Raw genomic sequence first — 25,812 nt, 5'->3', positions numbered from 1 at the left:
TGCTGAGAGAGGTTTCGTTGTCAGGCTACGAGTTCTGCGAATGACGCCAAAGGCTGAAACATGCAGCTGCCAAGCAGCTAGTTACACAGGGCTTACCACACAATCTATATTGCTCATTCCTGTCTGGGTATCTAACATGATTGTTATGATTTCTCCTTCGCCAACGCGCCAACCTTCCTCCCGCTGGCAATAATGCGATCCATCACCTCCATCTCATCCCTCGTGAACTCCGACTTGTACTCTGATGTCAAGCAGCAGATATTGTGCTCATGCAACTGCCACGCATCAGGCTCCCTCGCCTCTCTCGGTTCCCGCAAGAACGCTTCGAACTTGGTCGGTTCTCGTGCCTTCTTGTTATATTTATTCGGTAGTAGCCAGCCATTGAACCACAGGGGACGCCCGTCGCGGTCGAGATGGAGCAGTTGCGGTGCGCAGATGGTGTAGTTGTCTGGTTCTCTCTCGTCGATATTCGCGCCCTCTGCATCTTCGCTGTTGGTATCTGAGCTGGCGAGATATTCACTGCCAGCCTTCTCTAAGATCCCCATGATACCCGCGTCGCCGTCGTGGAAGGCGTAGTCGGTGTCCCCGGCGAGTTCCCATCCCAGCCAGAAGGTCTCTTTATCTCCTGCATCCTGTCAGTGGCTGCCTTTCATCATCTAGATCCAGGACTCTTACCGTATACCATATCATAAACCCCCACGATATTCTTCCCCGCATTCCCATCGCGATCCGGCCCATTCATCCTCGTCACCAACAGCAGCGCCACGAAATGCCTCCACTTATCCACCACCACAACCCCCGACTCCTGCATATGCCCGCTCGCACCAGTCCAGAACCGACTCTCAAGAACCTTCTCCGAGATCGGCTTCGGTAGCACATCCTGCAACCACTTCCGCTTCGACTGCGGCATGATGATCCGATCCTTGAAGAAAAGCGCCCCGGTCTCATGGTACGCCTCATCGGCAAACAGCGACTGCGGGTTTTGGAAGAATAACGAGTCCGCGTCGATGAAGATCACCTCGCGGAAACTGGCGAAGAGGATCGCGAACGGCTTGCCCGCCCACCCTGCGAGCTTCCAGCCTTTGTCGTTGACCATCTGGCTGATGTCGCGCGCTGTCACTCCGGGGAGGGCTTCTAGCTCAGCACGCACACTCTCGCTGAGGTCGCGGTCGCCGAGGTAGAAGACTTCAATCGGGAGGTTGCAGCCGAGGTCTCGAATAACAGGGATCGACGTGAGTAGGAACGGGGCTTGGTCGTCTCCTGCCAGAAAGACGATGCCACGTCCGGCGCCGTAGAATTGGGCGTGTAGGTGGGTGTGGTCGGGGTAGTATGGTGCTGTCCACGGGAACAGGAGTGCCGACAGCTCAGTAAATGTCGACCGGTATGTCTCGTACGAGCGCATTGCCTCTGTCACGCTCATCCCTAGTTCTTTTGATACATCCGTGTGCTGTTGCAGGTATTGGATAATCTCGTCGCGGATGTAGAGCGCGTTGTCATCTTCTCCTGACACCAGGTGCACCCGCTCCCAGGCGTCGAACATGCTTTTGTAGTATCGACTCCTCAGACCCAACTCGCGTAGTCTTGCTTCGCCGGTTGTTTCGATCGGTCGCAGGAGGTTCTCCACCTGGAGTTCGTCGGGGAGAGTCGAGAATAACTGGTTCAGTGATGTCACAAGGTCCGTGTTGTGCCATCCTGGCAGCTTGGTTGTTGGCTTCACGGGCTGGAGTTGTGTCGTCGCATCGTTCTTCTCGTCTTTAGCATCTTCAACGTCTGATGTAACTTCTGATTGCGTGATATTTTGTGCAAGCGGATGTTGCTCTTCGCCACCAGACACGACCGGGTCGGCTGTCGTTTCCAGCGGATTCTTCACGAGGATCTTTTGCTGCGATATCTCTGTAGGGCTGAAGAAGAGGTATAGCGCCCATAGCCCAAGAACACAGAACAAGATCTGCGAAGCAATCGTTCGCCGTCGTCGCTTCTTGTTCGGTCGTCGCCACTCGGTCGTCTCGATTGTAGGGAACTTCTCGAGATCGTATCCTCGCCCTGGGCTGGAATGAACTTTCCGCGGGCTTAACATGCTGTCCATGACTGTTCGAATAGAGGAATAAACAGGTATCGCGGGGTTCTGTTGCTGGTCACTCCCAACTCGGTCCTCGCCAGAACATCATCCAGCGTGAAGAACACGTCACAGACCCAAATCAGTGTAAAAGGGAGAAAGACTCTCGAACACGAGACAGCCGGACAGCCCACGTATCCATGAAGCTGTCGGCCTGGGCATTTAATAATATCGCATAGGCTAATCAGTATTACTGTTCACTAGCTCTGAGACACGCAGGTCGCTGGGCCAATCAACTCTTGTGACGACCAGGGCTCGATCCTGCGCAGCCAAAACCCCGACGAATGGCCGCCTGTCGCTCGCTTTCCTCGCTCGCTTTCTCAAGGGTCTGTAATTAAGAGCCCTGCGGGGTTGGCCTTGGGTGGTAATCACATTCATCTCGTGCTTATGGCTGATTCCGTGCCGAAAGGGTCGCCCCGGGCTTCCACGGGCATTTTGCAGGGCTGGACTTGCAATTAACTCTTCTCCATTTTAGGTACACACTGCGATGTAAACTGGACTGATTGTGTGGCTAGACTACGGGGTGTGAACGTGTGATTTTGACGAGGTGTCTCACCCCTCGTATTGATCCTGCGCTCGAGTCTCGGCTATGGTCTGGTCATGTCGTCCCATGGCTGCACGAGAAATTGGCCAACTAAGGGTACGTATCCTTCAGAGAACCAGAAGGGCTACCCTCTTCCAGGGCCGCGGAAGTCCGGTTGGCGTCGGAGTTTGCGGTGAGGCACTTCAGCCGCATCGCAAGCCAGCGACGGATTGGTCAAGGTCGAACCCTCTCTGACAGAGCGATAATTGCATTAACTGTCTTGTTAGTACTCCCGGTTTGAGCTATGCCGGTGTGGCTCAATTATGCAGCGCTGTGAAGTTAGATGATTACCCCTGCATTGGTCACAAGCGGCTCCATCTCTGAATCATCGTCCACTGGGCTGGGCATATATATGTATTGTCTAGTAAGCTTGTGTGCAGATACTAAATCCTCCGAGATTAAAGGTTGCCACAGCAGAGACTTCGATTTGCACAAAACATCCATACAGACGGCTCACCCCAGGTCTATTCTCTCGAAGCGACGCTGTCCTACAACAACCGGCTAGGATTATACGCTGGCACCAGCGGGGTTATCACGTCGTATGTGACTATCACAGGAAGAACATTATTCTCAGTCTGATACTTTATTGCCCTGGCGATCCGTCTTTCGGGCGTCTGTTCCACATGGCGTGTGCACCTGAGCATTCTCCAGACCAACAATGCGACTAGCCTGATTGAGAGATGGTAGGCTCTACCCTGGCGAAGCCTTTGCCATCGCAGGGGATTTCAGGGCTCCAGATCATCGGCGCACAGAGTGCTGCTCTGCTGCATCAATGTTGCTATGGGGCATTCAAGACGAGATCTCTTGACAGCTTCGTCTACGTCTTGGGCTGCTTCTCGCTCCATGCTTACATTTCGGTCAGCGATAATAATCCTAAGAGAATGCAAGACTGCGACGCTTGCCCCTGCAAGAGCGCCGTACAGAAGCCCTATGCGCGCTTCAACGGACATTCAAATTCCTCTGGAGGATTTATACCAAAGGAGTTCCGCAAAGATGCTTGACCAAGGAGATGCACAACTTGCATCGCATCGCCTCTACTGCCATAAACTACTAGCCCGCAGTTGTGATCATCTTTCCAGCAGGGCATTGCATTTGAACCACGGTACCAACCGAAAGCCTTCTAGTGAAGAGTCGTTCATCCCTTTCTCCAGGTCCCTCCGAACGTATGTCGGTTGGCATCGACTACGACCCATATTTGTGGGATTGCTGCATTTTGGGAAATCGGAGAAGACGAGACAGGAAGTAAATGCTCACAGACAAAAGGAAGACAGATACAGCTAGAGCGAAGAGGGAAATCCTTGCAGCCAACCTAAGCATTGAGTAATTGAGCTATCATTCTCTCCACGGACTGTAGGTGCTACGAGGCTTGAAGCCATGATATCATCTCCTACAGGCTGGCTTGTGTCTGTGGGTATCAAATATAAGTCCGGCTTATCTAGTCGGACTCAAAAGTGATATCCGCCACGATGTCAATGGCAGGTTATCTCTGGGGTTATCAGGAATGTGGAGTAACCTCTATCAGCCCCCGGCGGCGGGATGAGAGCCGGCCGTGATACTCCCGCAAACCACGATAGATCGTTTGCCACTAGCACTCCATATACAAGTTCGAGTCTATCCTCCTAGGTCTGAAGGGACAACAATCTTGACAATCATCCATCATGTCGCAAACTACCAAAGAACTCGCTCCCGACGACAAGAACACCATCGAACTGGCCGCCGCCGACAAAATCGACGATGTCGACGCCGGCGTCCTCGATATTGCCCCTGAATACTCCGATCGCTACCTACGGAGACTACGTTGGAAGATCGATCTATGGCTGCTACCGCTCATGTGGTTCTGTTACGGCACGCAGCAGGCCGACAAGACCTCCCTCAGCGTGCAGGCTGTCTTTGGCATTCGAGAGGACACAAACCTAGTCGGCGACCAATTCAACTGGTTGAGCACCGTCTTCTACCTATCATACATGGTGTGCGAGTTTCCCGGAAACTGGTTGATCCAGAAGTTTCATACAGGGAGGTTCCTCTCCATCGTCATGATTTCGTGGGGCGTGGTCGTCCTATGTATTGCTTTTGCAAAGAACTTTGCCCATCTTATGGTCCTGCGCACGCTGCAGGGTGCGTTGGAGTGTACTATCTCGCCGACCTTTATGTTGATCACTGGTTCTTGGTATACGTCCCAGGAGCACACCCTCCGCTCTCTCATCTGGGGAACGTCTAACGCCGGAATGAACATCATCACGGGTCTGAGTATGTACGGCATTGGGCTGCATGCCCAGAAGAATCCAGATGGTCTTGCTGCAGTGGGTATTTCTCTAACTCCTACAGTGGATCGCGCTAAATTATGGCTCTAGTGGAAAGCGATTTCATTCTTCCTCGGCGCCTTGACTATCACCTGCGGGATTTTTACATGGTTCATCCTGGGGACGCCACGAGAAGTCCGATGGCTGAGTGAGGAGGAGAAGCGCGCAGCCATTGCCCGTGTCATGGCCAACCAAACCGGTTCCGATCGTGAGAAGAGGTCCGAGTTCAAGTGGGATCAAGTCTGGTCTACCTTCGCTGGTACATCCCTTCGCCCTCTATCCGCCCGCCACCACTGCTAACACCCAACAGACCCGCAGACTTATTTCTTTTTCTTCGTCACCATCATCAATGCCCTGCCCAATGGCGCCAACACGACCTTTTCCAAGCTGATCTGGCAATCGTTCGGATTCAGCTCGCTTGAGACGTTACTCAAGGGGTCTACCCCGTACTATTCTATCAGTATCTGTTGGTTCTTGATAGTCGGCTTTGTTACGCTGAAGACTCCCAACCTACGCTGTAAGTCTAAGTGTACCTCGCCGAGTTCCAACCAAGTCTAACATCCTTAGTCTTCTTTATGATGTTTTCCCTTGTTCCAGCCTTCACTGGAATGATAGCGCTCTCGCAGCTCCCAACCGACAGGATGCAGTGGACGCGGTGGGGGATGTACATCATGCAGGTCTTTGGCACCTTGCCAGGATTGAGTGGGTTGATAGCTACCTTCCAATATTATGGCGTGCTAACAAATATACAGTGATCTGGACCTTCCTCCCTTCCAACATCGCAGGCCGAACTAAGAAGACTGTCGTCTCGACTATTCTTTTCATCGCGTACTGTGTCGGAAATGCTGTTGGCGCACAGATGTTTGTCGCGTCAGATGCCCCGAAGTATGTCCGAGGCATTACCGCGTGTGGTGTTCTGTACTTTGTCGAGTTCTGTTCAATGGGTGCTTGGCGGTTCTATTGTGAGTTTTGTAGCATCCTTTATGCCGGACAGTACTGATCTGGGTTAGATATCTGGGAGAACAAAAGGCGCGCGAAGATCATCGCCGAGCAAGGGATCTCAGAGGAGGAAAGTGAGCGTCTTGGAAAGTTGAATGCGGAGGCTGATATGACGGATCGCGAGAATATTCACTTCAAGTACAAGTACTAGACATAATTACCAAGGAGTTTGTCCACACTGTCCACAGATGATGAAAGACTCTCTTTTGCTCATGACGCGGCTTTCTGAGCTATATAGTTCTGTTTGAACATAATACAAAACGGTCTTCATAACGATTCTTCCACCTGTGCTTCAATGCCAGGCTGATTAGATAACCAAATACTGCCATGCATAGTTCAACGCATAGTCCCTTGAGCTATCCATATACTGAACTGTTGAGGAATGCCCAATGTGACTAGTTGTTCAACGATCTTGATTCAATTCGATCTCTATGTACGACTACTCGCAAATGTCTCCCCAATCTCCAAAAGCTCCTCCCACCGCTGGTCCCTCTCAACCTCAATAGCACCCTTCGGCGTAATAACCTTCATCTCATCAATAGTCTTAGTACCAAACTCGAAATCTTTCTCGTCGTTCACGAACGCAACCAGGTTCCGGATCCAGCTCTTCATCAGCATCCTCTCCTGCAGCGTTGGTCCGTAGCATATTGAGAAACTAGAAGGTTCATTAGTCTTTGCCGGCGCAATGGATAAGTTTAGAGACTTACTTCCAGAAAGGCTTATCCATTGCATGTGCTACACCAAAGGACATTGGCGCTACTGTTTCGTCAATGAAGGATAGTCGGTAGGCAATCTGATACCGCCAGATGTCCCTCAGATCCACGCCGTTTGCGACGAGATTATTCACCAGAGCCCTTGACGGTGCTCGGACTTGGCCGTCGGAGATTATTTGGCCTGTTTATTGGTCAGCATGAGGTCTATCATGACAGATCGTATACTTACCAAACAGTTTCTGCCATTCTTCCAGACAATCCGACTCTGGCAGCTTATACCGCTTTAATGCGCGGTCTGTGACCTCCGGTGCGTAGTAATTCGACACTTGCGTGCGGAGAGACTCAAGCGTGGGCTCTGTCGGGCTGTTGTAAGTTGAGTAAAGAGTTTCTTCGTTGAGGACCTCTCCAATCAATAGTCTAGCTTTCCTTGCTTTGAACTCGTCGGCGAAGGTCTTGCTTTTCAGATATTCAACCATTCCAGAATGAATGAAGATATCATCGGTGACTGGCCGAAATGTGTGGTTCTTCAATTTGGGAATGGCCTGCACAAGCTCCTGCGCGGTCTTCTGCCGGAGTCTCGACAGTTTTTCCTTGCCCGGTAGGGTTCCCTCAATGCCAAAATACTCGCAAAGCTCGTCAAACTGCCCCTTCGTATCGCTGAGCGACTTCGGCTGAGCCGGAATCGCATTCGAGTCCATGAAAAACCGCCGAAACAACGTCTTCCTCTCATCGGGTTTTCGAAACTCATGAAGCATCTGCGCCTCCACGGAATAAGCGCCAGCACTCCGTCCAGCGAGGGTGATATTCTCTCGATCACCACCGAAATAGCCAATATTCTCCCACACCCACTCAGCAGCAACCCGCTGGTCCCAAAGGCCGAAATTCCCAGCTGCTCCTCCATCACTCTCCTCGAAAAGATCCGGACCAGACAGAAAACCAAAGACATTCAGTCGATACCCAATCGCAACAACAATCGCATTCAATCCTCCGGTTGATATTAATTCCGTCGGATCCATCCCGGCCTCCTGCGATGGATCGCCCATCTGAAACCACCCGCCATGCAGCCAGAGCATAATCGGCCATTTTCTGTCGTCGCCATCCTTTCGCACAGGTGTCCAAATATTCACGAAGAGACAGTCTTCACTGTATGCCCCCTCTCCACCCTCGGCACCGCCGACATGGTATGCCTTTTGCGGACAGACGGCTTTGAACTTCGTCGCGTCATATGATTTTCCATCAGTGCTGGAGTAGGTGTATGTTTCTGGAAGCGTGCGGGGTTTGCGCCAGCGATACTCGCCTGTCGGCGGGAGAGCGTACGGGACACCCGCGTACCGGCGGGATTTGTCGTCGAGTTGCACTCCGGAGATGCTCCCCTTGTTGCCTAGTGACACTTCGCATACGGTTTCGTGGTATGAGAGTGTGTTGCCCATTTTGCGTGTCCTTTCCACAGATAGGTGTGGTGATCAGGACTTTCTCCTGGCGAAATCACACAGCGACTACATCTCGGCAGTGGGGTATAGAAATGAAAGTGAAAGCTAAACGTAACAGATTGCGTGCTATCTGCAGCTAGTGCAGCTTTGTGGTCCACTATTTGGAGACCTTCCTCATCCACGGCCGGATCTCGGGCCGGGAAATGCCACATACAAGGTGTCTTCGATTTCTCTGTCTGAGCAGGGATGAATTGCTTATCGCGTTCGTTCTATTGCCTTGGCTACTAATCTAGATCATTCCTGGGAAGCAAGATGGCGCCGAACGGGACTTCCGCACCAGTCGACCTGTCGCACCACATTAACAGGAAGAGCAAAGCGCGCCATCCTTCCCCGCTGAAAGACATTATCAAGTTTATGGGACAGGATGGCATGATTAGTTTAGCTGGAGGTATGTTGAGTTTGTTGATCCTTTTAGATTTGTCTGATCTGACTCTTTGACTAGGCCTCCCTCATCCATCAACCTTTCCTCTTGAGCAAGCGACGTTCAGTTGTCTTCCGCCGTCGGCATCCATCACGGATGGCTCCACCGCAGCTTCAGATGACCTGTTGAGCGTCACTCTAGGTCGAGGCTCAGATCCCAAGGATCTAGATTTAACCCAGTTTTTGCAATATGGTACGCATCCCCAGGTACTCGCGAACACAGACCATTTGCTAATCCATTTAGGCTCTGGAACTGGAAATAAAGCATTGATTGAGCTCTCCCGAGAGCTAACGGAGAAGGTCCACGCACCGCCGTTTGAGTACGAATGCCTCCTGCATCCGGGAAATACCAATGCCTGGGCTAAGGTCGTGGGCATGCTCTGTGAAGATGACGATTTTGTGATTGTTGAAGAGTACACGTATCCGTCTGCTCAGGCTTTGTGGATTCCGCTGGGTATCAAAGCCGTGCCTGTTTCAGCAGATGCTGAGGGGATCTCAGCCACTCTTCTCAGGGAATTGTTGCAAAACTGGGACGAGGGGGTAAAAGGGGCGAGGAGGCCTAGAGTGTAAGAGAATCCCAGTTCCTCTCTGTGTTTCCAAATGCAAACTGACCGCTCCAGGCTCTATCTTGTTTCTGTCGGGTCAAATCCAACAGGAACCACAATCTCACGCCAAAGACGGAAAGACATCTACAACGTTTGTGTCGAGTTCGGTATGTCTCCATTTGCCCCAGTGTTTTCAACTATCTAACCTCCTCAGATATCATCCTCGTCGAAGACGACCCCTACTACTTCCTCCAATACCCCAGCTACAACCCCTCAACCCCGCCAACCTTCGTCTCCAAATCAACCCCCGACTTCCTGAAAACACTTATCCCCTCCTTCCTCTCCATGGACACACAAGGCCGCGTCATCCGGCTCGAATCCTTCTCCAAAACCCTCTTCCCGGGTCTCCGTCTCGGCTATTTCATCGCGAACCCCATGTTCACCGAACGTCTTCTCCGCGCGACAGAGGTCGAGACACAGGACCCTGCTGGGCTAAGTCAAGCTTTCGTTCTTGGTTTGTTGAAGAAATGGGGTGTAGATGGGTATCTAGACTGGTTACAGCGGTTACAGTTCCAGTACCAGGTCCGTCGGGACTGGCTCCTCGATGCCTTTGGCGCGCATTTCACAGTCCTTCCCGCCGCGGAGTCACCAGTCCCTAAAGCCGATGGGCTAGTTGCATGTTTGAAGAGTGCGAATGGTGATCTCCGCCCCGTGTTTAGCTTCGTCGACCCCGGCGCCGGAATGTTCGTGTGGGCGAAATTCTACTTCCACGATGTACGGCGCTTTTCTGAAATCCAGGGGGCATCAACAGAAGACCCCGAGCAGGCGTTTGCGACCGAGCTGTGGACGGCGTGGGCGACAGAGTTGGTGCTTTTGACGCCTGGGTCGTATTATCATCCGTGGCAGGGGGCGGATAAGGTGAGCACTGCTGCGCGGGGGGCGGAGGCGGGGACGGTTCATTTCAGGTTCTCGTTTGCGACGCCGACAGTAAGTCCTGTTCAAGTGCATAGATTGTCAGTAGGCGATGCTAACTGTGGTTATAGAAAGAGCAGATTGCTGCTGGTGTGGAGCGGGTGAGGAGGGTTGTTGATCGTTATTGGGGGTAGATCTTGTATATATGTAATGCATATTCTATGTCCTTCTTGTCTGAATGAGTCACTTGGTGATATCGCGTCCTACCGTAGGGTACAATCCCATGTTGCTTTATAGCAAGCGTGGGGTAGATGAGCAGGGTGGTGAATCATGTGGCAGGTAAAATATATATTGGTGCGACAACACCAACAAAATACCGACACACCCAAAATGGTCAAACCTTGACAACTAAACCAAACAACATATTTCAAAGTCTTTTTTATCGAATCGTCTGATGTCATCCGGACTACTCCGCACTGTCAGAGCTAAGCTTCTGCCGATGGAGACACAATCGCGCAAAGCGAGGATCGGACTGGAGCTCCGTTCATCGGCAGCCAACCGAGCCTTTTACCAGCAACGCTTTTCTACGTAACACGCAACAACGCTCTTTTCTCTCTTCAGATACCATCATCACAATATGCTTGCTTCGAGACTTGGCGTCCCCAGGGCCCTGCGCCCTTCAACCCCGGGCAGCAAGCAGATCCGCACAAATGCGACCGTGGCAGTGCTATACCAGGCCATCGACCCCCCGGTCATCAATGGTGTCAAGAAACCTCGCAAGCCAGGGGGTATCCCTCCCCTCTAAAGAGTTTACAATACGCGAACTAACAATCCCAGGCTACCAAGACTCCGGCGCTGACATCGCCTACACGCTGCAACAACAGGGAATCAAAGTCATCAAGTCCGACGCGTCAGCGCCCGTCTCCTCAGACGCCGGCTGGGCCTTCCCGGACACAGAAGAGGGCATCTACTCGGCCGTTCAACAAGGCGCCACGCATCTCTGGGCGAATACAATCCTCTTCAATTCTCATCCACTCCAGACATCCCCGAAATTAACACCGTTTGCAAAGCAGATCCATATCGTCGGGCAACCCCCCGCTCTAGTCGAGAACTTCGACGACAAGGCCTACCTTAACGATAAACTCCGGCAACTGGGAGAATTCACTCTCCCGAGCTCCTGGCTCGTTACTCCAGAAAACATCTCCGAAATCATCTCCCAGATTAAATCGTACCCCATCGTCGGCAAACCCGTCCGCGGCCGAGGAAGCCACGGCGTGAAAGTCTGCCGCGACGAACCCTCTCTCCACGTGCACGTTAGGACTCTGTTCGATGAATCCCCGCTCGTCATGCTCGAGCAGTTTCTCGCTGGCGAAGAGGCAACGATCACGGTTATGCCTCCGACGGCCGCGCACCCACGGCACTGGAGTATGGTCCCCGTGACGAGATTCAACCACGCGGATGGGATCGCGCCTTATAATGGTGTTGTTGCGGTAACGGCAAACTCGAGGGTCGTTACGGAAGATGAACTGCAAGACCCGGCGTATGGGAAGATCATGCGTGAATGTGAGGGGGTTGCGGCGTTGATTGGGGCTACGGCGCCGATTAGGATTGATGTGCGCAGGTTTAGGGAGGAAGGGGAGTTTGCGTTGTTTGATATCAATATGAAGCCGGTAAGTTCTGTCTTTGGAGATGGATGTGAGACTGTCTACTGACGACTGACTTGTGCAGAATATGACGGGGCCTGGGCGGCCGGGGAGAGAGGATCAGGCGAGCTTGACGGCCATTGCGGCGACGGCGATGGGGTGGGATTATGGGACGCTGCTGGAGAGTATTCTTGCGGGGGCGCAGTCTTTGGATGCGTTTAGGAACTATAAGAGTCCGTTCTGAGGGGTTACTGCTGAGGTTGTAGGAGACTATATTTGTATGCAGGTGTATGAACAACCGGCCTAACTCGAATACTCAATTTCCGACAGCAGTTGACAAAGGCAACACCACAACTATCCAACCCGACGAGAAAGATTCAAAAGACAACAAAAGAGAAACCCAAGCCGATATCTTAGGTACTATCTACACGTCCACACCGACTCAGGAATCAAACCTGCTCACCCCCATTCCCCCTCTCCTTGTTCCTCCCATGGCTCCGACTCCTATGTCTCCTCCTTCTCCCTCCCTCCTTACCCTTCTTCTCCCTCTTCGGAAACTCACTCTCACTCCCCTTCAACACAACCGAAGGATGCACAACCGCCATAACAATCAAACCCGCGAAAATCGGCAGCGCATCCAGCGAATAGAAGAACGCCTCATGAACAGCAATATACCCATGCACCCCATCCGAGAACTCAATCAGCCGGAAGATATTCCGGATCGTGATCAGCACGAGAGTCAGGTACAGCGCGTAGAGGAGGCGTTTCCAGGGGAGGGTGTGGATGATTGGTTTCACGATGGCATTGCCGTTGCCGTCCCTATTGTTGGGTTCAGTCGGCGTGTGCGGTGTGCCCGCGACGAGATGCTCGTCCAAGCTGTACCGGTTTGTGCCACGGGTTCCAAGGAGGAGTTTGTAGTGGAAGCGTGCGGATAGCACGATGAAGAAGGTGATGAAGGATTGTTGGATCGCGACGCCGGCCATCACTGCCAACATAACAAGTCAGTTCAAGTTCAAGCCCCCAAATAGAAATTCAGGACGCACTGATATAAACCCCCATATCCGCCGTCTCCTTCTCCTTACTTGCCATCGGCCCGCTGCTACTCGCCTGGACGAAGAACGCCACCACGTCCAGCGTCACGAAGATCAGGCTGATCCGCCGCGCACTAATCTTATACACCCTCTGGCTCGTAAGCAGCATATGCACCATGCGCGCCATGACCATGTACACGAAGCCGTTGAGCCAGAGCGGGCCGAGGAAGATGATGATGCTCTGTGGGATGAAGTCGCCGATGCCGGAGATGTGGTGGGCGGCTTTGGCGCGCAGGCCGAAGCCGATGGTTAGCCAAGCGCTGCCGATGGTGATGACCCAGCAGAATTTCTGTTTGGTAGTGGGGTTAGAGGGGTTGGTTTGATGGAGATCGCGAATAGGACGTACCTTCTGGGTTTTCCAGGTCAGATAGAGATGCAGGAAGAAGCAGCATCCGTAGACCGAGGTGAAGAGGGCGGCGGCTGGGAGGTTGGGGCAGAATGTCCAGCCCGATTCCTCGGGGGCGATGCACTCGGGCATATTGGATTTAGTGAAATCGATATGAGATGGAAGTGCTGTCTACATTGTTATGTTGAAGGTGCTGTGCGGATTATATAGCAGTGGTAACCAGAATACGAGATTCCCTGAATGTAGGGTCCATGGCGCTTGAAGACAAAACATTGAAGCTGAGCCAGTAGGAGGGAAACAAACTCAGCTACCTGGGCTAAACGAAGAGAGGTATCAAACAACGGACTTTACCCAGTATAAGAGAGGTTCTGCGAGGGAGTCATGGAGGCATTGGAAGTGACCGTATCTCGCATGGGTAAGATACACGTTCTCGCATTGTTTAGATACAGGCGCTCGTATCCATCGCATGACGACCAAAAATAAGCATTGATTGGCGCCAGGCTAGGATCGCCAGGGTTCTTTGTTATCCAAGAATTTAGGCAGCCCTTTTGAGAGATGTGGAGATGAAATTGGAAGGTTGTTTCTAGGGGTCAGAAGAGCGTCTAATTTTACATGTCACCTCTAAAGATATCCCTAATCCCTATGACTTATTGATAGAATCCATGACCTTCTGAACAGTAGAAGCCAACAACTAATCCCATCTCTCAGGCACGATAGAACTCCTAGAGCTTACAGGCCTCGAGTCCTTCCACGCCCAGCTTACTTTCGGACATTCTCATGTGCATGACAAATCCATAATTAGTACTGTTGGCATGCATACAAAGTGTCACACCAGCAACCATCCGGACAAGGGGTGCCATAGGGCCCGGGGGTGCAGCTAGCGCTACCGCAGATTCCTTGCCGGCGGACAGGGCTGCGATTGACGGCTTTCTGGATAAACGTCCTGTTAGATCTGTTTGAAGTTCAAGGTTAATACGTGGTGTACGTACACTGCCTGGTGCGGCAAGAACAACCAGTGGGAGGGCGAGGAAGGTGAGGAAGAAGGTGGACTTCATTGTTCTGGGGGATATGCGACGAGATTGCCCGCTGTATAGTGTTATCGATGAGGATGAATCATTGATCGAGAGAGGTTGTATGTCCTTTATATAGGCACAAAGGCTACCCCAAGTGGATACGGACCGTAGTGGCAAAGGTTACTGATTGATAACGTAGCAACATCGAGAGGAGATTGATAAGGGTAACAGGAATGTCGATCAGGTCAATGCAAGCTTGCTATTGATTGGGATTGATTATCTTACGATGGACTGGTGGAGGTGAACCCGGAGTGCCGTGTGAGACCAGAATCGACGGGCAGAGCAGGCGCAAAGTCTCAAGACAGGATATTCCCATGCTAGTCCGCGCTTCAATAAGAACTTCATTAAGACAGACCAATGGTCTGCTGGCTGGCTCTTCAAGATACTTGGTGGCCCAACCCAGAATCCCGAGAGTTTGCCACGTCGGTGGACTCATGTTCGATGTCCGGCACAAACATGTGAGCATGCAGATGGCTCTACAACAATGAAGAAAGTCGTTACTAGAGCGAGTGGTAGGTATGGCTATTACAAAACATATTCATAAAGTCATTGCATTGACACATCTATAGAACCTCTATCCCAACGCCACAGATCCCGTGACGGCCGTTATCAATCTATTTCATCCAGACCATGCAAATGCTAACAATCCACTAGTCTAACCATATCATATCCACCACCTAATAGCGAAGGGTGTAAACCTCACGACCGCGCGAATCCGTGCCCTTGTACTCCACGGTCTTGCCCGTACTCTCGATAACGCGGCGCTCATCGCCATTGTGCAGGATGATATCCAGATCCTTCCAGGCGGGAGTGAATCCACTAGACTCATCCTTGTCGAAGCCAACGATGATCCGGTCCTCGGTCGTCTCATAGGTGAGCGTGTATGTGGCGCCCTTGGGCTGGACCGAGATACCGTCGTCCTCCCTCCAGGTGTTGGTGAAGACGGTGCCGTGAGAGGTGCTCTTCGGCGGGAAGATCTCGACGCCACGGTAGTCATCAATTTCAGTGATGGCGACCGAGGCGGCGGTTTCATCGCCGGGGATGCGTGTCTGGACGGACTTTCCGATGGGGATGGCTCCGCCGATCTTAGCGAGGAGAGGGATGCTCTCCTTCCACTCGGAGGTAATCTCCACCCACTGTCCAGAGGCGTAGTATGTATAGGGGGCGTTCATGTTAACGAAGCCGTAGTCGAACTTATCGTTCGCCTTGCGGGGGAGGTACACCTTGCCGACCTTGACGCCGGGCTCATACACACCGCCAACGAGGATGGTCTCGCCGAACCAGAATTGTTCCTCGCCACGCTTGAGAGCTTTGGTCCAGACCTCGGGGTCGGACTCGTAGCCCCAGCCGACCCAGCGCTGGGGTGGGGAAGCGTGGTAGTGGCTCTCTAAACCGAGGTTGTAGATGTAGGGGAGGATCTCGTAGCGACGCTTGATTGTGGCGCGGACCTGGGGAGTGACTTCGGGGTACATGAAGGGTTCGATGACGTCGCCGACTTCGTTGTTGTCGGGGGATGTCTTGAAGCAGTTGATTGCGAAGCGGGGGGAGTAGGTGCCAATTTGGACCCATCGGACGAGGAGTTCGGGGGAGGGTTGGGGTCCTAGGAGAGGAATGTTAGATTATACAGGTGAACTGAGTAGAAGACGATTGGACATACCTTCGAAACCACCAATATCGTGACCTTCACATTGTAGCAGGGACATGGCGGCGTTGAGAGACAGCGCGTTGGCACCCTTCATGCTCTCCCAGCTCGTAACGTTGTCACCACTCCATGTGCTGGCAGAGTACCTCATAGTACCAGCAGTAGCACTGCGAGTGAGAACAAATGGACGGACGTTGGGCTCCAAGTCACGAAGGGCATCGTGAGAGGCCTTGCCCATGAGCTCAGTGTGCATAGCACGACCCCAGAGGCCGACGGTGTTGTCTTTGGTCTGCTTCTTAGCAGCATCTGCGACAGTGGGTTCGGTGAGATCGACGCGCCAGTCGTCACTGGGGAGGGTGTACTCGTTGTTGTCGTTCCACATGCCGTCGATGCCGGACTTCTTGAGGAACTGCACACCATCGTACCACCACTTGAAAGCAGCAGCAGAGGTGAAGTCGACGTGGCATCCATCACCTCCAGTACCACCTCCAGCACTCCACAGCCGCATGTATCCGGGCTCACCAGTCTCGGGGTCCTTGAAGAAACCGTTGCCGTCAATGAGCTTCTGGAAGTCGGGGTGCGAGGCGAGGGTGAAGGGCTTGATGTTGGTGATCATACGGATACCGCGAGAATGGTACTCTGCGATCCACTTCTCGGGATCGGGGAATCGGTAACGGTTCCATGTGAAGACGGTGCGAACCTTAGGTTCGTGCTCGGAGATGGAGTAGCCGGAGCTCATCTGATGCGCAGAGACGGGAATGTCGTGCTCCTTGAGCTTGTCGGCGAATTCGATCAAGGCCTGGTTGGCGGGAGGGTTGTCCATGGCGCTGTAGCGGTAGCCACCGGAGATGTAGCCATAGGCCCAGCGAGGAACGAGCAGAGGGAAGCCGACCAGCTCGGCGTAGGATCGGACAACATCCTTAAGGGTCTTGCCGACAATGAGGTACTGCTCGAGACCGCCAAAGTCTTGACGGTAAACCTTGAAGTGGCCCCAGAGACCATCGACCTCCGAACCGACGTTCCATGAACCGCGGCCGTGTGTGGTGGAGAAGACAGCGACGCAGCCGGAGGCGTCGGCCTTAATTAGAAGGGGGATGTGCTTGTAGAGAGGATCGGTGTTGTAGACATCGTATCCGAAACTGTCGGTGGCAGAGAGCTCGAATCGGCGACTGCTGAGATCCATAGGAGCAGACTTCTCGCCCAAGCCGACGTGCAGCGCCTTGCGGTCATGCTCGGTGTAGTGTGCGATACCAGTGCCGTCAGCGACGTACGAGCGCAGGGCAAGGTCGCGGTAGAGGGGCTTGTCGTCGCCTTTCCATGACAGAGACACCACCGGAGTGTGCTCCCACTCGACGGTAGCTTTGACGTCGCCAACCTCAATGGACTTTTGCGACGAGCCGCTGCTTGTTGAGACTGCGACACCGTCGAGCTTGGTCTCCGGCTTGGTGACGCTGGGGTAGGGAGGAAGAGGGTGGTCGGCGGAGGTGAAGGTGACGCGAAAGAGGTTCTCGCGAACAGCTTCGAAGGAGAAATCGAAAGAACCCTTCTTTGCGTTGGAGTTCAGAAAGACAGCAGGATTGGAGTCCTGGGTCTGTGTCTGTTGATACCCCTTGGGGGTGTACTCTTTTTGCGGCATGATGAAATGTGATGTGAATTGAAGCTAGGAAAGTGTTCTAAATGCGATAATGCTTGCTAGGTGAATTGAAGCTGTATTTATTTGAATAGCTCCCCACCCCGCCTGAGGGGAAGACTGAGGGGTCGCAATGGGGGTATACTCTGCCTGCCATCGGGTTTCGGCAGCATCTCCGACTCTTCACAACTGAAGACATCAGCCAACAAAAAGCCAAGGCCGGTGCATTCTCTTGAGCAACGGTTTTGCAGACCGAGAACCGACACTACCACCTTGTCATTAGCCGTCGGTGGGGTCCTGTGCCGTCGAGGTAGCATTCCATTGGATGCGCTGTCGGAGATCGTCCGTTCAGCTTCAGTTTTACTCAGGTTTGCCTCCTGCTAGACTGCTGTTAGCTTCAACTGACTCGACCGGGGTTTCTCCATGAGGTAAAGCCATGGTTTCAACACCAGATGACCGTCGGACATGGCTGTCTTCGTCCGTGACGGTGGAAATTCAGTTTCCCCGCGGGGTGCCCCAGGTTCTATACTGCACCCGCCTCCCTCAGGGATATAACCTGCCAGCCCCCGTCCTCTGAACGCTCTTCCTGGAGTAGTCGTGATCGTCGGACTATGCATCTTGTTGCTCTGTATCTCAACGGCTGATTGTTGGCCTTTCTACCTGCATATCTACATCTACCCCTATCACTGCCCTACCTGGTGAAAACTCTTTCAGTTCTACAACTACATCTTAAGAGCAGTCTCAATATGTCGGAGCCTACAGCCCCAGTCCCCAAGTCCAACTCGGACGAACGCATCGAGTATGCTCCTCCACCCACCCAGCCCGAGGCTCCTGCTGCCGACGTCCACACCGGACAGAAGGACAGGGCGCTCGAGTTGATCGAAGACTTGGGCCATTCGACCATCCTCACGCCCGAGAACAACAAACGCGTCCTTCGCCGAATCGATCTGCGTCTCCTCCCTATCCTGCTTGGTATCTACTTCCTGCAGCAACTCGACAAGTCAACACTGTCCTACGGATCCGTCTTTGGGCTGATCGAGGATGCCAACCTCAAGGGTCAGGAGTACTCTTGGCTGGGTTCGAGTATCTATCTTGTCCAGCTGGTCGCTCAGCCGGCGATCGCTTATATCCTGGTCAAGATCCGTCTGGCCAAGTTCCTTGCGGTGATGGTTTTCTTCTGGGGCATTTCCCTTGCTTGTATGACCCCAGCGAAGACATTCGGCGGACTGTTGGCTTGCCGTATCTTCTTGGGCTTGTTTGAGGCTGGAATTCGTGAGTCTTCTGTCAATCATCAGTGGTAATATCCCAAACTAACGAGTGGAAGCTCCCGCCTTCATTGCCATCACGCAGATGTGGTATCGTCGTCGTGAACAGCCCATGCGTCTCAGTTCGTGGTACGCGATGAACGGTGTGGTCAACATGGTCAGTCTTTTTTCTTAGACATGACACTTCTAGCACTGACAAAGTGGAACAGTTCGGCAGTCTGATCGCTTTCGGTCTCGGCCACATCAAGTCCAGTCTCGCACCCTACCAGATCATTTTCCTCGTCTTCGGTGTCATCACGGTTGCGTTCTCCTTCGTCGTTGCGTGAGTGCATCACAAACCCGAATATAGCATCCCGGACAGCAACTAACAACCTCCAGGTTCTTCCTCCCAGACTCCCCGATGCAATCCAAGTTCTTGAACGAAGAAGACAAGCTCCTGGCGATTGAGAGGTAACCTAAAATCTACCATCAATCACGACACGACGCTCACAGCTATAGACTCCGCATGAACCAACAAGGTATCGAGACCCACGAGTGGAAATGGGCGCACGTCAAAGAAGCCTTCCTCGACCTGAAGTCCTTCTTCTGGTTCGCCCTGATGTTCTCCATCTCGTAAGTCCAACTCAATTTACATCCAACAGAATGACACTTACAGTCCGTCCTGCAGCATTCCCAGCGGCGGCATCACAACCTTCGGCCCTCTGATTATCGAGTCCTTCGGCTTCGACCAGCTCAAGACCATGCTCTTCAACATGCCCTTTGGCGCGATTCAGCTCATCGCGACGCTAGGCGGCGCATGGCTCGCAACCCGATACAAGACCAAGGGCGGTGTTGTGGCGCTTCTCTGCCTTCCTGCTATCGCAGGTTGTGTGATGCTATTGGAGATTCCTCGTGGCGACTCACACAAGGGGCCGTTGCTTGCGGGTTATTATATTGTGAGTCTTCTTTGGTGTTCATCAGGGAATATCGTGCTAACAGATTTAGATCTCTGTCTACCCTGCTATCAGTATGTTCGACGATTACTCCCCGTGCGACTGTCACTAACATCCACAGCACCAATGATCTACTCCTGGGCGGCGGGAAACACAGCCGGTGAGACCAAGAAGAAGGTCATCAACGGTATTCTCCTTGTTGGGCAGTGCGCCGGTAATGTATGTACTCATCCACCATATCTTTGGAGCAACTGCTAACTAACCCTTCAGGTCGTCGGTCCCAACCTGTACACCACCGAGGAAGCACCCCTCTACCGCCGCGGTCTCCTCTCCAAGTAAGATCGCGCATCCCTCCCGACTTGGTCTAATCTAACATGTTTATCTCTCTCCAGCCTCGCAATGTTCTGCGTCCTCGTCGTGCTCTGCGTGTAAGCCCTCTCCCTCTTCCCCCTCGCAGGCAGTACGAATCTAACCAACTCCAGTCTCAACATGATGTACATCGTCTACCTAAACAGACAACACGAGAAGCGCCGCGTGGCGATGGGCAAACCCGCCAAGATCATCGACCGCTCGATGCAGCAAGTCGGCGAGCCCGAGGATGACGACCTGAAGGGCGAGTCGGGCCAGACGACAGACGACAACGCGTTCAAGGACCTGACGGACTTTGAGAATGAGGATTTCGTGTATGTCTTCTAGTCTAGTCTTTTGACGGGCGGGTAGGTTATGGTTATGGTCATGGTTATAATTATGTATGTATGTAGCTCTTAGATGCCCTCGTGGCAGTGAAGAAACTTGTCTACGGCATGATACGGTAAAACAAGCAAGTCAACTAAACCCACGAATGACACCATCCTCCACTCGAAGTCGCAGACCAATAAGCAGCCTGGTAAAAGCGTAAAAACGCAGAATGGATACGCAACTTAACAAGCCGGGGGTAATCCGAGTCGCCCCACCCCACGTTTCTCCAACTCTCCAACTTCAATAGCCGGGGTTGCTTGAGCCTTGCTTGACCTCCAGCTTCCATTTCCCCAGATCCAGTTCCTTAGTTCCAGATCAATATGTCCTCCATGTCTGAAGACTCGTACCTTGTGGCGGCGCCGCCGTCTATGAAGCGCATCCCTGTATGTTCTTCTTACCCTTCTCTGAATCCAAACTAACAAGGACCAGAAAGCGTGCAGCGCGTGTCGGCAATCCAAGGTTGGTCTGGCCCGGTTCTTGACGGCGTTCCGCGTATCCAGTACTCACATTCATCAATACTGTTGTAGGTGAAATGTGATGGGAAGCGGCCTTGTACACGGTACTTATCTCTACGTGTTGATGAAAAGACCGAGATATACTGACAAATTGCACAGATGCGAAAAACTCAAGAAACAATGCGTCTTCTTCGAGATCCCCAAGGATCCCGCGACGGAGTACGTACCCCAATACACCTGGTCATTACCCTCCTACTAATACATAATACAGACGCCTCGAGTCAGTCGAGTCCGAAGTCCGCCGCCTGAACGAGCAGCTCGAGGACATGAAGCAGATGCTCCGAGTACACTCGCAACCACAGCTGCAGAGTCAGAGCCAGAGTCAGAGTCAACCATTGCTCAGCGGCGAGACCCTCCCACTCGGATCGCCTGAGGCGTGCCAGGCCATACCCAACACCGGGGGGCTCCTACCGTCAGACCCGAGACTCGCCGTGTCCGGAGGCAGAGGCGGAATTCCTCTTCCGGTCCAGACGAGAGTGCGGTCAGCTGAGGGTGCAGAGGGGGTATACCGACCGGCGAAGAAACGGCGGTCGGGGTTTGAGGTTCGCGAAGAGCCGATCTCGGATTTCATCAGTAAGGGGATGATTACGGTTGAGTATGCGCTGGAGTGTTTTACGACGTGAGTGTTTCGTAGTAGTCGAAGGCGTTGTTTGTTTATTGGGGGGTGTTATGCTAATGTGGTTTGGGAATAGGTTCTTCCAGGGCTGTGTATGTGCTGTGCTGTTTAGCTCTATTACTATTGAGGTCTATGTCTAATATTGTGGTGTCCTGCAGGACAGGTATATCCCCGTCTTTGATCCGAAATTCGACACATTCGAGTCAGTGCGATACCGAAGTAGCATTCTCCTGAATGCCATCTGCACCATCGGAAGCCGCGTCGAGGGCCGTACGTGCCTCCGACCACCCCCATCTTCTCTCAAAAGCTCATCTCATTCCAGAATCCGGTCCCCAACTCTCGGAACTCCTCCAAGCCGAGCTAAAGAAATGGATCAACGTGGTGATCCAAAACGAAGCGCTGAACTGTCTCGAGTCCGTGCAAGCGCTGCTCGTCATAGCCTGCTACTCTGCGGAGCGCTCCTTGATCCTCTCATTCGCAACCCGAATGGCGCTCGACTTAGGTCTCGATGAGGCCTTCGAGGAGCTGACGCATCAGTTAACTATGAAGGATGTTGAGGGGACGCCGGATATCCCGGGGTGGATTGAAGAGGAGAATATTCTGATGCGCAAGTCGCGGACTTGGTTTGGACTGTTGGTTTTGGAGCATATGTAAGACATGTTTTTGTCTTTAGCATATGGGATACGAGAGTGTAACGTGCTGATGGTTCGCAGATTCAGTCTCGACGGCGGAAAACCCCCGGGGATTCGCATGACAGGAAACGCAAGACGGTGTCGGAAGTTGCTGCATCAGCCGTCATCGACTGTGTTAGATCTCAGGCTGTTTTCTCAGGTGGAGGTATATGGCCTGTCGCTGTTCGATGTCCTTTGCTAATATGTGCAGTTGAATGTCATTCGAGGTCCTAGGCCCAGCACCAAAATCGGAGACCGGGCTAACGCTATATAGTCCACATTAACGAGACACTAGGCGGAAAGATCCCTTTGGCCAGAGCAGACATAACATCTTTTGTGCAGGAAGCCAAGCTAGATCTGGATTTGTGGTTCGAGTAAGTCGCTTCAAGTCCGGCGCCAGCATCGCTAACGAGGCAGTGACTGGCACCGAATTATAGGTAGAAGCCCACCACAGGGATATTGCAACTCGACCAATGCTGATTGACGCAGAGAATGCCCTGGCGCCCGACGATGACGAGCGAGCGCCTCTCCTAGCGGCTCTAAGGGTCCAAAAGTGCTGGTCGGAGATGATGCTGCACTGCAAAGCCCTTCGCTCCATGGGCGTCGAGAACGTCGCGTTCGTATTTTCCATCATCTTTATACCTCCAGAAGCTGATTCTGGCAGGGCAATGTCCCCTGTCGAGCGTAAAATCCTGCTCATGGCCAAAGCCAGCGCGCGGAAACACCTCAGCCTCATCACCATCGAGCCAGACTCATACCTCGCGAAACTCAAATACGCAATGGATTTTGTCTGGGCCAAGTGCGCGTTCTGTTTCCTGCTTTTGCTAAAACTGTCGCGTCTGTTACCGGAGGGGAAAGAGGAGCACGAGGAACTGCTCAACCACGGAAACAGACTGCTCGACGACCTCACAAAAAGCGTCTCCACGAGTAACGCAGCGAGTAATGGAAATGTCTACCTGCAAATCTTGCGATTAAGCATAGAAAAGTACGGTCGGACGCTGCAGGAGAGCGGGTTGGGGGCGGTTGAAGACTCGGCTCCCTTCTGGGAGTTGTTTGACGCGCAGACGGAATTGACCTCGTTTGTGCCCGAGCAGTTTGTCAGCGAGTGGGATTTCCCTGGGCTGAATCTGTTTTATTTTCCGACGACTTGGCAGGATTTCTTTGCGGACTTTTCGTTGGCGGTTTGATGCATGGCGTAGATTCGTTCTATTAGGCTGGCCATTCTGCGAATTCACTTCACAAATGCATGTGGAAAGACTCCCTCCGACACTCCCATATCGAATGGCCAAGGCCAGTCGTCTAGTAGTTCGGGTGGTAATTGAAATTGTGCGATTGAATCTTGTAGACCAGCCATCGGGGGTTGGCCTTGGATAGGTCCTATGCCTTGGTGATACACCGGGGTGACCAATTCTCCTTGAACGGGTTCCGGGTTAAGAATCATTGTGGGCTGTTGAGGCGCAGGGTGCGTGTTCGTAAATTGTTTCGTGCTCATGTATTCGTCAATCCGACTAACCTGGGCCTTGAGGCGTTCGCTGGCACCAGGGGAGCGGCGGTGCCCGGTTTCTAGCCGGTGGAGGAGGTCGGCCATTTGCAATCTACCATGTTAGACAGGGATGAGAGTTTGTTTAGATGAAAACTTACAAGAGGGTGCGGACTCGCTGGTAGGAGACCTCTGAGAGACTCCCTTCCATGACTGAGCCAAGGATATAACCAATGCCACCTAGGTGGTGTAGCTACCGACGTCAGTAACCCACTAGAACAGCAGATGGTACAGAGATATCATACCAAAGGAGCGGAAATGGCTCTCAAATACTCCACCGGCGTTTGAGAGAATACACTCAGCACCTGCCCAGCGACATCACACTTCTCATCCACGCCTTGATCTTCGTTCGAAGAAAGGACCATCCGAAGCAATTGCAGGGTAGCTTGGATATTAGCTGACTGAAACCCAAAGATATCATGCGCGAGATCTCCCGTGACCGGTCTCGTTTCTCGAAACTCAGGCGGCAGTGCCGCATACATAGATAAGACATGGTCCATCAACCACGACCCGGTCGCCTGCGCCGGGCGGAAGATAGTCCATACATCGGTTAAGCCATTGTTCGGTGGCGTCCGTCGCCGCTGGCTGTCAACGGCGTGTTCGAGAATGCGGTACATGTCCGTCGTGAAGTTCCACCCTGCGATCCAATCGACTGCTGGGGCGAGCACGCCGTTTTGCTCCACAGACGTGGGCGACACGCCGAGCTCGTTCTTTGCAATGAACTCGTCTTTGACCTTGTCTGGGTATTGGACGTTGGACTGGGCCTCTCGGTGGCGGATGATTCGACCCCAGACGATGGACGAGTACACATCCAGAGTATAAATAGACCAGAACTGCAGCAGTTAGAACAGTCACAGTAGGATGCTGAAAATCTCAAACCAATCGCCTCCTAATTTCAACCGTGATAGGATCCAAGTCTTTCGGCCACATCTTTTCGTCATGCAGCCCGTCCATTCCAGCCAACGTGTGGTACATGCCCAGGTATTGCTGCATACATTGGATCTGTCCATTCTGAATGCTAGCAATGCTCAATATAGCAGAAGTCCGCATATACTCGGTGCCTTTTGCAGCATTCAAGTCACGAGGGATAGACTCCTTTGCGGCCGCCCAGAAGACTTCCGAAGGAGGACTGGTATGTAGCTGGGAGCCCCAGCGGGATGAATATAGAGCTCCATCCCGAGCACGAGCAGAGGCCAGGGCACACAGTGCCATAGTGGAAGCAAATAGACCGTCATCGTGTAGATAGTCCATATTCTCCAACGCTTTGGAGAACGAAGGCCAGTGGAAAAGGGGAAATCTGATCTTGTTAGTGAGATGGACTCATCAATTGTGACACGTACATAGGATAGACGATCTCAAAGTAGACATGGGCCAAGTCACGAATAGTCCCCTGGCAGGCAGCGGCAAACGCTTTCCATGGTGTCAACATGTTAGCATCATTAGGAGCAGCCAGGATCGCAGGCTGAGCCCCATTGAGTCCCACCCACGAAGCATTACTCGTGCGCGACTGGCCGACAGTGCTGGCAACCGACCCGGACAGAGCACGTCCAGCCTCATCCTGTGCCGGCAGCGGCTGTGTCGGCAAAACGGCCTGAGCGGCCGCTGGAGAGGCGTTTTTGCGAGCCCCGCGTCGGCGCTGGGGGCGATCATAAGTACAGGGGACATCAAAGTCGGCGCAGTTCTGGCACGGCGCCAACTCGCCGTTGTTCTTGTTGCACTTGATGCTCCGGCGATTGCAAAAGTCGCCTATGGGGTGTATTAGCCAGGAGACTATCATCATTTAATCGCCAGGTGGGGAAGGGGTCGGGCTCATGGCAGACAAGCTTTGGAGATGCGCTGGAATTTGCGCGGGCGCTGCGACATTTTCAGAGGTATATGATTGTGATGTTATGATGTCTCCAACATGGCAGGATCTGAAGCATTCGCTTAAGGGGCGAGCTTGAGCTGAGCTGGCTGAGGTTTCGGGTTGCATCGGCTGCGATTCATGACTTCACTCGGTTTCTCGCCTGTCCGCTTTGGGAAAGGGTTTCTT

The 25,812-nt window shown here is 52.8% G+C and overlaps 12 protein-coding genes across 12 annotated transcripts; 6 read left to right on the top strand and 6 right to left on the bottom strand.

Moving 5' to 3' along the window:
• Positions 1–95: 95 nt before the first annotated feature.
• Positions 96–2,231, bottom strand: BJY04DRAFT_198279 (putative alpha-1,3-mannosyltransferase). Its single transcript, XM_073712592.1, has 2 exons — positions 676–2,231; positions 96–625 (listed from the first exon to the last, which is right to left on the bottom strand). Exons 1-2 carry the CDS (start codon positions 2,084–2,086, stop codon positions 144–146), a joined length of 1,893 nt encoding a protein of 630 aa, XP_073567201.1. The 5' UTR covers positions 2,087–2,231; the 3' UTR covers positions 96–143.
• Positions 2,232–3,379: 1,148 nt separating this feature from the next.
• BJY04DRAFT_128617 (uncharacterized protein) lies at positions 3,380–4,169 on the top strand. The gene has a single exon (XM_073708446.1). It carries the CDS (start codon positions 3,480–3,482, stop codon positions 3,978–3,980), a length of 501 nt encoding a protein of 166 aa, XP_073567200.1. The 5' UTR covers positions 3,380–3,479; the 3' UTR covers positions 3,981–4,169.
• BJY04DRAFT_128618 (major facilitator superfamily domain-containing protein) lies at positions 4,170–6,263 on the top strand. The gene is made up of 6 exons (XM_073708447.1): positions 4,170–4,999; positions 5,051–5,258; positions 5,310–5,516; positions 5,567–5,701; positions 5,752–5,961; positions 6,010–6,263. The coding sequence occupies exons 1-6, from the start codon at positions 4,358–4,360 to the stop codon at positions 6,147–6,149; spliced, it is 1,542 nt and encodes a 513-aa protein (XP_073567199.1). The 5' UTR covers positions 4,170–4,357; the 3' UTR covers positions 6,150–6,263.
• Positions 6,264–6,427: 164 nt separating this feature from the next.
• BJY04DRAFT_230689 (Alpha/Beta hydrolase protein) lies at positions 6,428–8,214 on the bottom strand (the record flags this gene model as incomplete). Its single annotated transcript, XM_073719346.1, has 3 exons — positions 6,941–8,214; positions 6,706–6,892; positions 6,428–6,653 (listed from the first exon to the last, which is right to left on the bottom strand). Exons 1-3 carry the CDS (start codon positions 8,139–8,141, stop codon positions 6,428–6,430), a joined length of 1,614 nt encoding a protein of 537 aa, XP_073567198.1. The 5' UTR covers positions 8,142–8,214.
• A 148-nt stretch (positions 8,215–8,362) lies between these two features.
• On the top strand, positions 8,363–10,687 carry BJY04DRAFT_198273 (pyridoxal phosphate-dependent transferase). The gene is made up of 6 exons (XM_073712591.1): positions 8,363–8,589; positions 8,644–8,814; positions 8,866–9,187; positions 9,242–9,333; positions 9,381–10,153; positions 10,210–10,687. The coding sequence occupies exons 1-6, from the start codon at positions 8,454–8,456 to the stop codon at positions 10,270–10,272; spliced, it is 1,557 nt and encodes a 518-aa protein (XP_073567196.1). The 5' UTR covers positions 8,363–8,453; the 3' UTR covers positions 10,273–10,687.
• On the bottom strand, positions 10,293–10,687 carry BJY04DRAFT_128609 (uncharacterized protein). The gene has a single exon (XM_073708445.1). It carries the CDS (start codon positions 10,537–10,539, stop codon positions 10,342–10,344), a length of 198 nt encoding a protein of 65 aa, XP_073567197.1. The 5' UTR covers positions 10,540–10,687; the 3' UTR covers positions 10,293–10,341.
• A 6-nt stretch (positions 10,688–10,693) lies between these two features.
• Positions 10,694–12,590, top strand: BJY04DRAFT_198272 (uncharacterized protein). The gene is made up of 3 exons (XM_073712590.1): positions 10,694–10,866; positions 10,916–11,748; positions 11,807–12,590. The coding sequence occupies exons 1-3, from the start codon at positions 10,716–10,718 to the stop codon at positions 11,963–11,965; spliced, it is 1,143 nt and encodes a 380-aa protein (XP_073567195.1). The 5' UTR covers positions 10,694–10,715; the 3' UTR covers positions 11,966–12,590.
• BJY04DRAFT_230687 (RTA1 domain-containing protein) lies at positions 12,069–13,627 on the bottom strand. Its single transcript, XM_073719345.1, has 3 exons — positions 13,159–13,627; positions 12,765–13,101; positions 12,069–12,706 (listed from the first exon to the last, which is right to left on the bottom strand). Exons 1-3 carry the CDS (start codon positions 13,288–13,290, stop codon positions 12,171–12,173), a joined length of 1,005 nt encoding a protein of 334 aa, XP_073567194.1. The 5' UTR covers positions 13,291–13,627; the 3' UTR covers positions 12,069–12,170.
• A 1,281-nt stretch (positions 13,628–14,908) lies between these two features.
• BJY04DRAFT_230684 (putative alpha-glucosidase) lies at positions 14,909–17,509 on the bottom strand (the record flags this gene model as incomplete). The annotated part of the gene is made up of 2 exons (XM_073719344.1): positions 14,909–15,831; positions 15,889–17,509. The coding sequence occupies 2 exons, from the start codon at positions 17,507–17,509 to the stop codon at positions 14,909–14,911; spliced, it is 2,544 nt and encodes an 847-aa protein (XP_073567193.1).
• Positions 17,510–18,111: 602 nt separating this feature from the next.
• On the top strand, positions 18,112–20,557 carry BJY04DRAFT_230682 (putative MFS transporter). The gene is made up of 11 exons (XM_073719343.1): positions 18,112–18,775; positions 18,828–18,925; positions 18,978–19,090; positions 19,147–19,218; positions 19,267–19,380; positions 19,436–19,703; positions 19,753–19,774; positions 19,822–19,919; positions 19,971–20,035; positions 20,093–20,128; positions 20,183–20,557. The coding sequence occupies exons 1-11, from the start codon at positions 18,250–18,252 to the stop codon at positions 20,394–20,396; spliced, it is 1,626 nt and encodes a 541-aa protein (XP_073567192.1). The 5' UTR covers positions 18,112–18,249; the 3' UTR covers positions 20,397–20,557.
• A 201-nt stretch (positions 20,558–20,758) lies between these two features.
• Positions 20,759–23,427, top strand: BJY04DRAFT_222127 (putative C6 transcription factor; the record flags this gene model as incomplete). Its single annotated transcript, XM_073717309.1, has 14 exons — positions 20,759–20,821; positions 20,868–20,897; positions 20,966–20,997; positions 21,053–21,112; positions 21,165–21,572; positions 21,646–21,661; positions 21,728–21,839; positions 21,892–22,219; positions 22,283–22,406; positions 22,452–22,467; positions 22,515–22,614; positions 22,658–22,677; positions 22,730–22,856; positions 22,905–23,427. 14 exons carry the CDS (start codon positions 20,759–20,761, stop codon positions 23,425–23,427), a joined length of 1,959 nt encoding a protein of 652 aa, XP_073567191.1.
• Positions 23,428–23,449: 22 nt separating this feature from the next.
• Positions 23,450–25,643, bottom strand: BJY04DRAFT_230678 (putative C6 transcription factor; the record flags this gene model as incomplete). Its single annotated transcript, XM_073719342.1, has 6 exons — positions 23,450–23,835; positions 23,882–23,973; positions 24,026–24,613; positions 24,660–25,077; positions 25,121–25,526; positions 25,601–25,643. 6 exons carry the CDS (start codon positions 25,641–25,643, stop codon positions 23,472–23,474), a joined length of 1,911 nt encoding a protein of 636 aa, XP_073567190.1. The 3' UTR covers positions 23,450–23,471.
• Between the last annotated feature and the right edge of the window lie 169 nt (positions 25,644–25,812).

Source organism: Aspergillus karnatakaensis (genome assembly GCF_047715665.1).
Source record: "Aspergillus karnatakaensis strain CBS 102800 unplaced genomic scaffold BJY04scaffold_56, whole genome shotgun sequence".
NCBI lineage: Eukaryota > Fungi > Ascomycota > Eurotiomycetes > Eurotiales > Aspergillaceae > Aspergillus > Aspergillus karnatakaensis.
Note: the sequence above shows the minus strand (reverse complement) of the source record. Positions and strands in the feature narration are given on the sequence as shown.

Coding starts and splice junctions, on each gene's coding strand:
- BJY04DRAFT_198279 (XM_073712592.1), bottom strand. CDS start 2,086: ATGGACAGCATGTTAAGCCCGCGGAAAGTTCATTCCAGCCCAGGGCGA. Junction 626..675: donor GGTTTATGATATGGTATACG/GTAAGAGTCCTG, acceptor GACAGGATGCAG/GAGATAAAGAGACCTTCTGG.
- BJY04DRAFT_128617 (XM_073708446.1), top strand. CDS start 3,480: ATGGGGCATTCAAGACGAGATCTCTTGACAGCTTCGTCTACGTCTTGG.
- BJY04DRAFT_128618 (XM_073708447.1), top strand. CDS start 4,358: ATGTCGCAAACTACCAAAGAACTCGCTCCCGACGACAAGAACACCATC. Junction 5,000..5,050: donor ATCCAGATGGTCTTGCTGCA/GTGGGTATTTCT, acceptor TTATGGCTCTAG/TGGAAAGCGATTTCATTCTT. Junction 5,517..5,566: donor GAAGACTCCCAACCTACGCT/GTAAGTCTAAGT, acceptor TAACATCCTTAG/TCTTCTTTATGATGTTTTCC.
- BJY04DRAFT_198273 (XM_073712591.1), top strand. CDS start 8,454: ATGGCGCCGAACGGGACTTCCGCACCAGTCGACCTGTCGCACCACATT. Junction 8,815..8,865: donor AACCCAGTTTTTGCAATATG/GTACGCATCCCC, acceptor TAATCCATTTAG/GCTCTGGAACTGGAAATAAA. Junction 9,188..9,241: donor GGGGCGAGGAGGCCTAGAGT/GTAAGAGAATCC, acceptor TGACCGCTCCAG/GCTCTATCTTGTTTCTGTCG.
- BJY04DRAFT_128609 (XM_073708445.1), bottom strand. CDS start 10,539: ATGACATCAGACGATTCGATAAAAAAGACTTTGAAATATGTTGTTTGG.
- BJY04DRAFT_198272 (XM_073712590.1), top strand. CDS start 10,716: ATGCTTGCTTCGAGACTTGGCGTCCCCAGGGCCCTGCGCCCTTCAACC. Junction 10,867..10,915: donor GAAACCTCGCAAGCCAGGGG/GTATCCCTCCCC, acceptor TAACAATCCCAG/GCTACCAAGACTCCGGCGCT. Junction 11,749..11,806: donor TTGATATCAATATGAAGCCG/GTAAGTTCTGTC, acceptor TGACTTGTGCAG/AATATGACGGGGCCTGGGCG.
- BJY04DRAFT_230687 (XM_073719345.1), bottom strand. CDS start 13,290: ATGCCCGAGTGCATCGCCCCCGAGGAATCGGGCTGGACATTCTGCCCC. Junction 13,102..13,158: donor TGACCTGGAAAACCCAGAAG/GTACGTCCTATT, acceptor ACTACCAAACAG/AAATTCTGCTGGGTCATCAC. Junction 12,707..12,764: donor GGATATGGGGGTTTATATCA/GTGCGTCCTGAA, acceptor TTATGTTGGCAG/TGATGGCCGGCGTCGCGATC.
- BJY04DRAFT_230682 (XM_073719343.1), top strand. CDS start 18,250: ATGTCGGAGCCTACAGCCCCAGTCCCCAAGTCCAACTCGGACGAACGC. Junction 18,926..18,977: donor TGAACGGTGTGGTCAACATG/GTCAGTCTTTTT, acceptor AAAGTGGAACAG/TTCGGCAGTCTGATCGCTTT. Junction 20,036..20,092: donor CGCCGCGGTCTCCTCTCCAA/GTAAGATCGCGC, acceptor ATCTCTCTCCAG/CCTCGCAATGTTCTGCGTCC.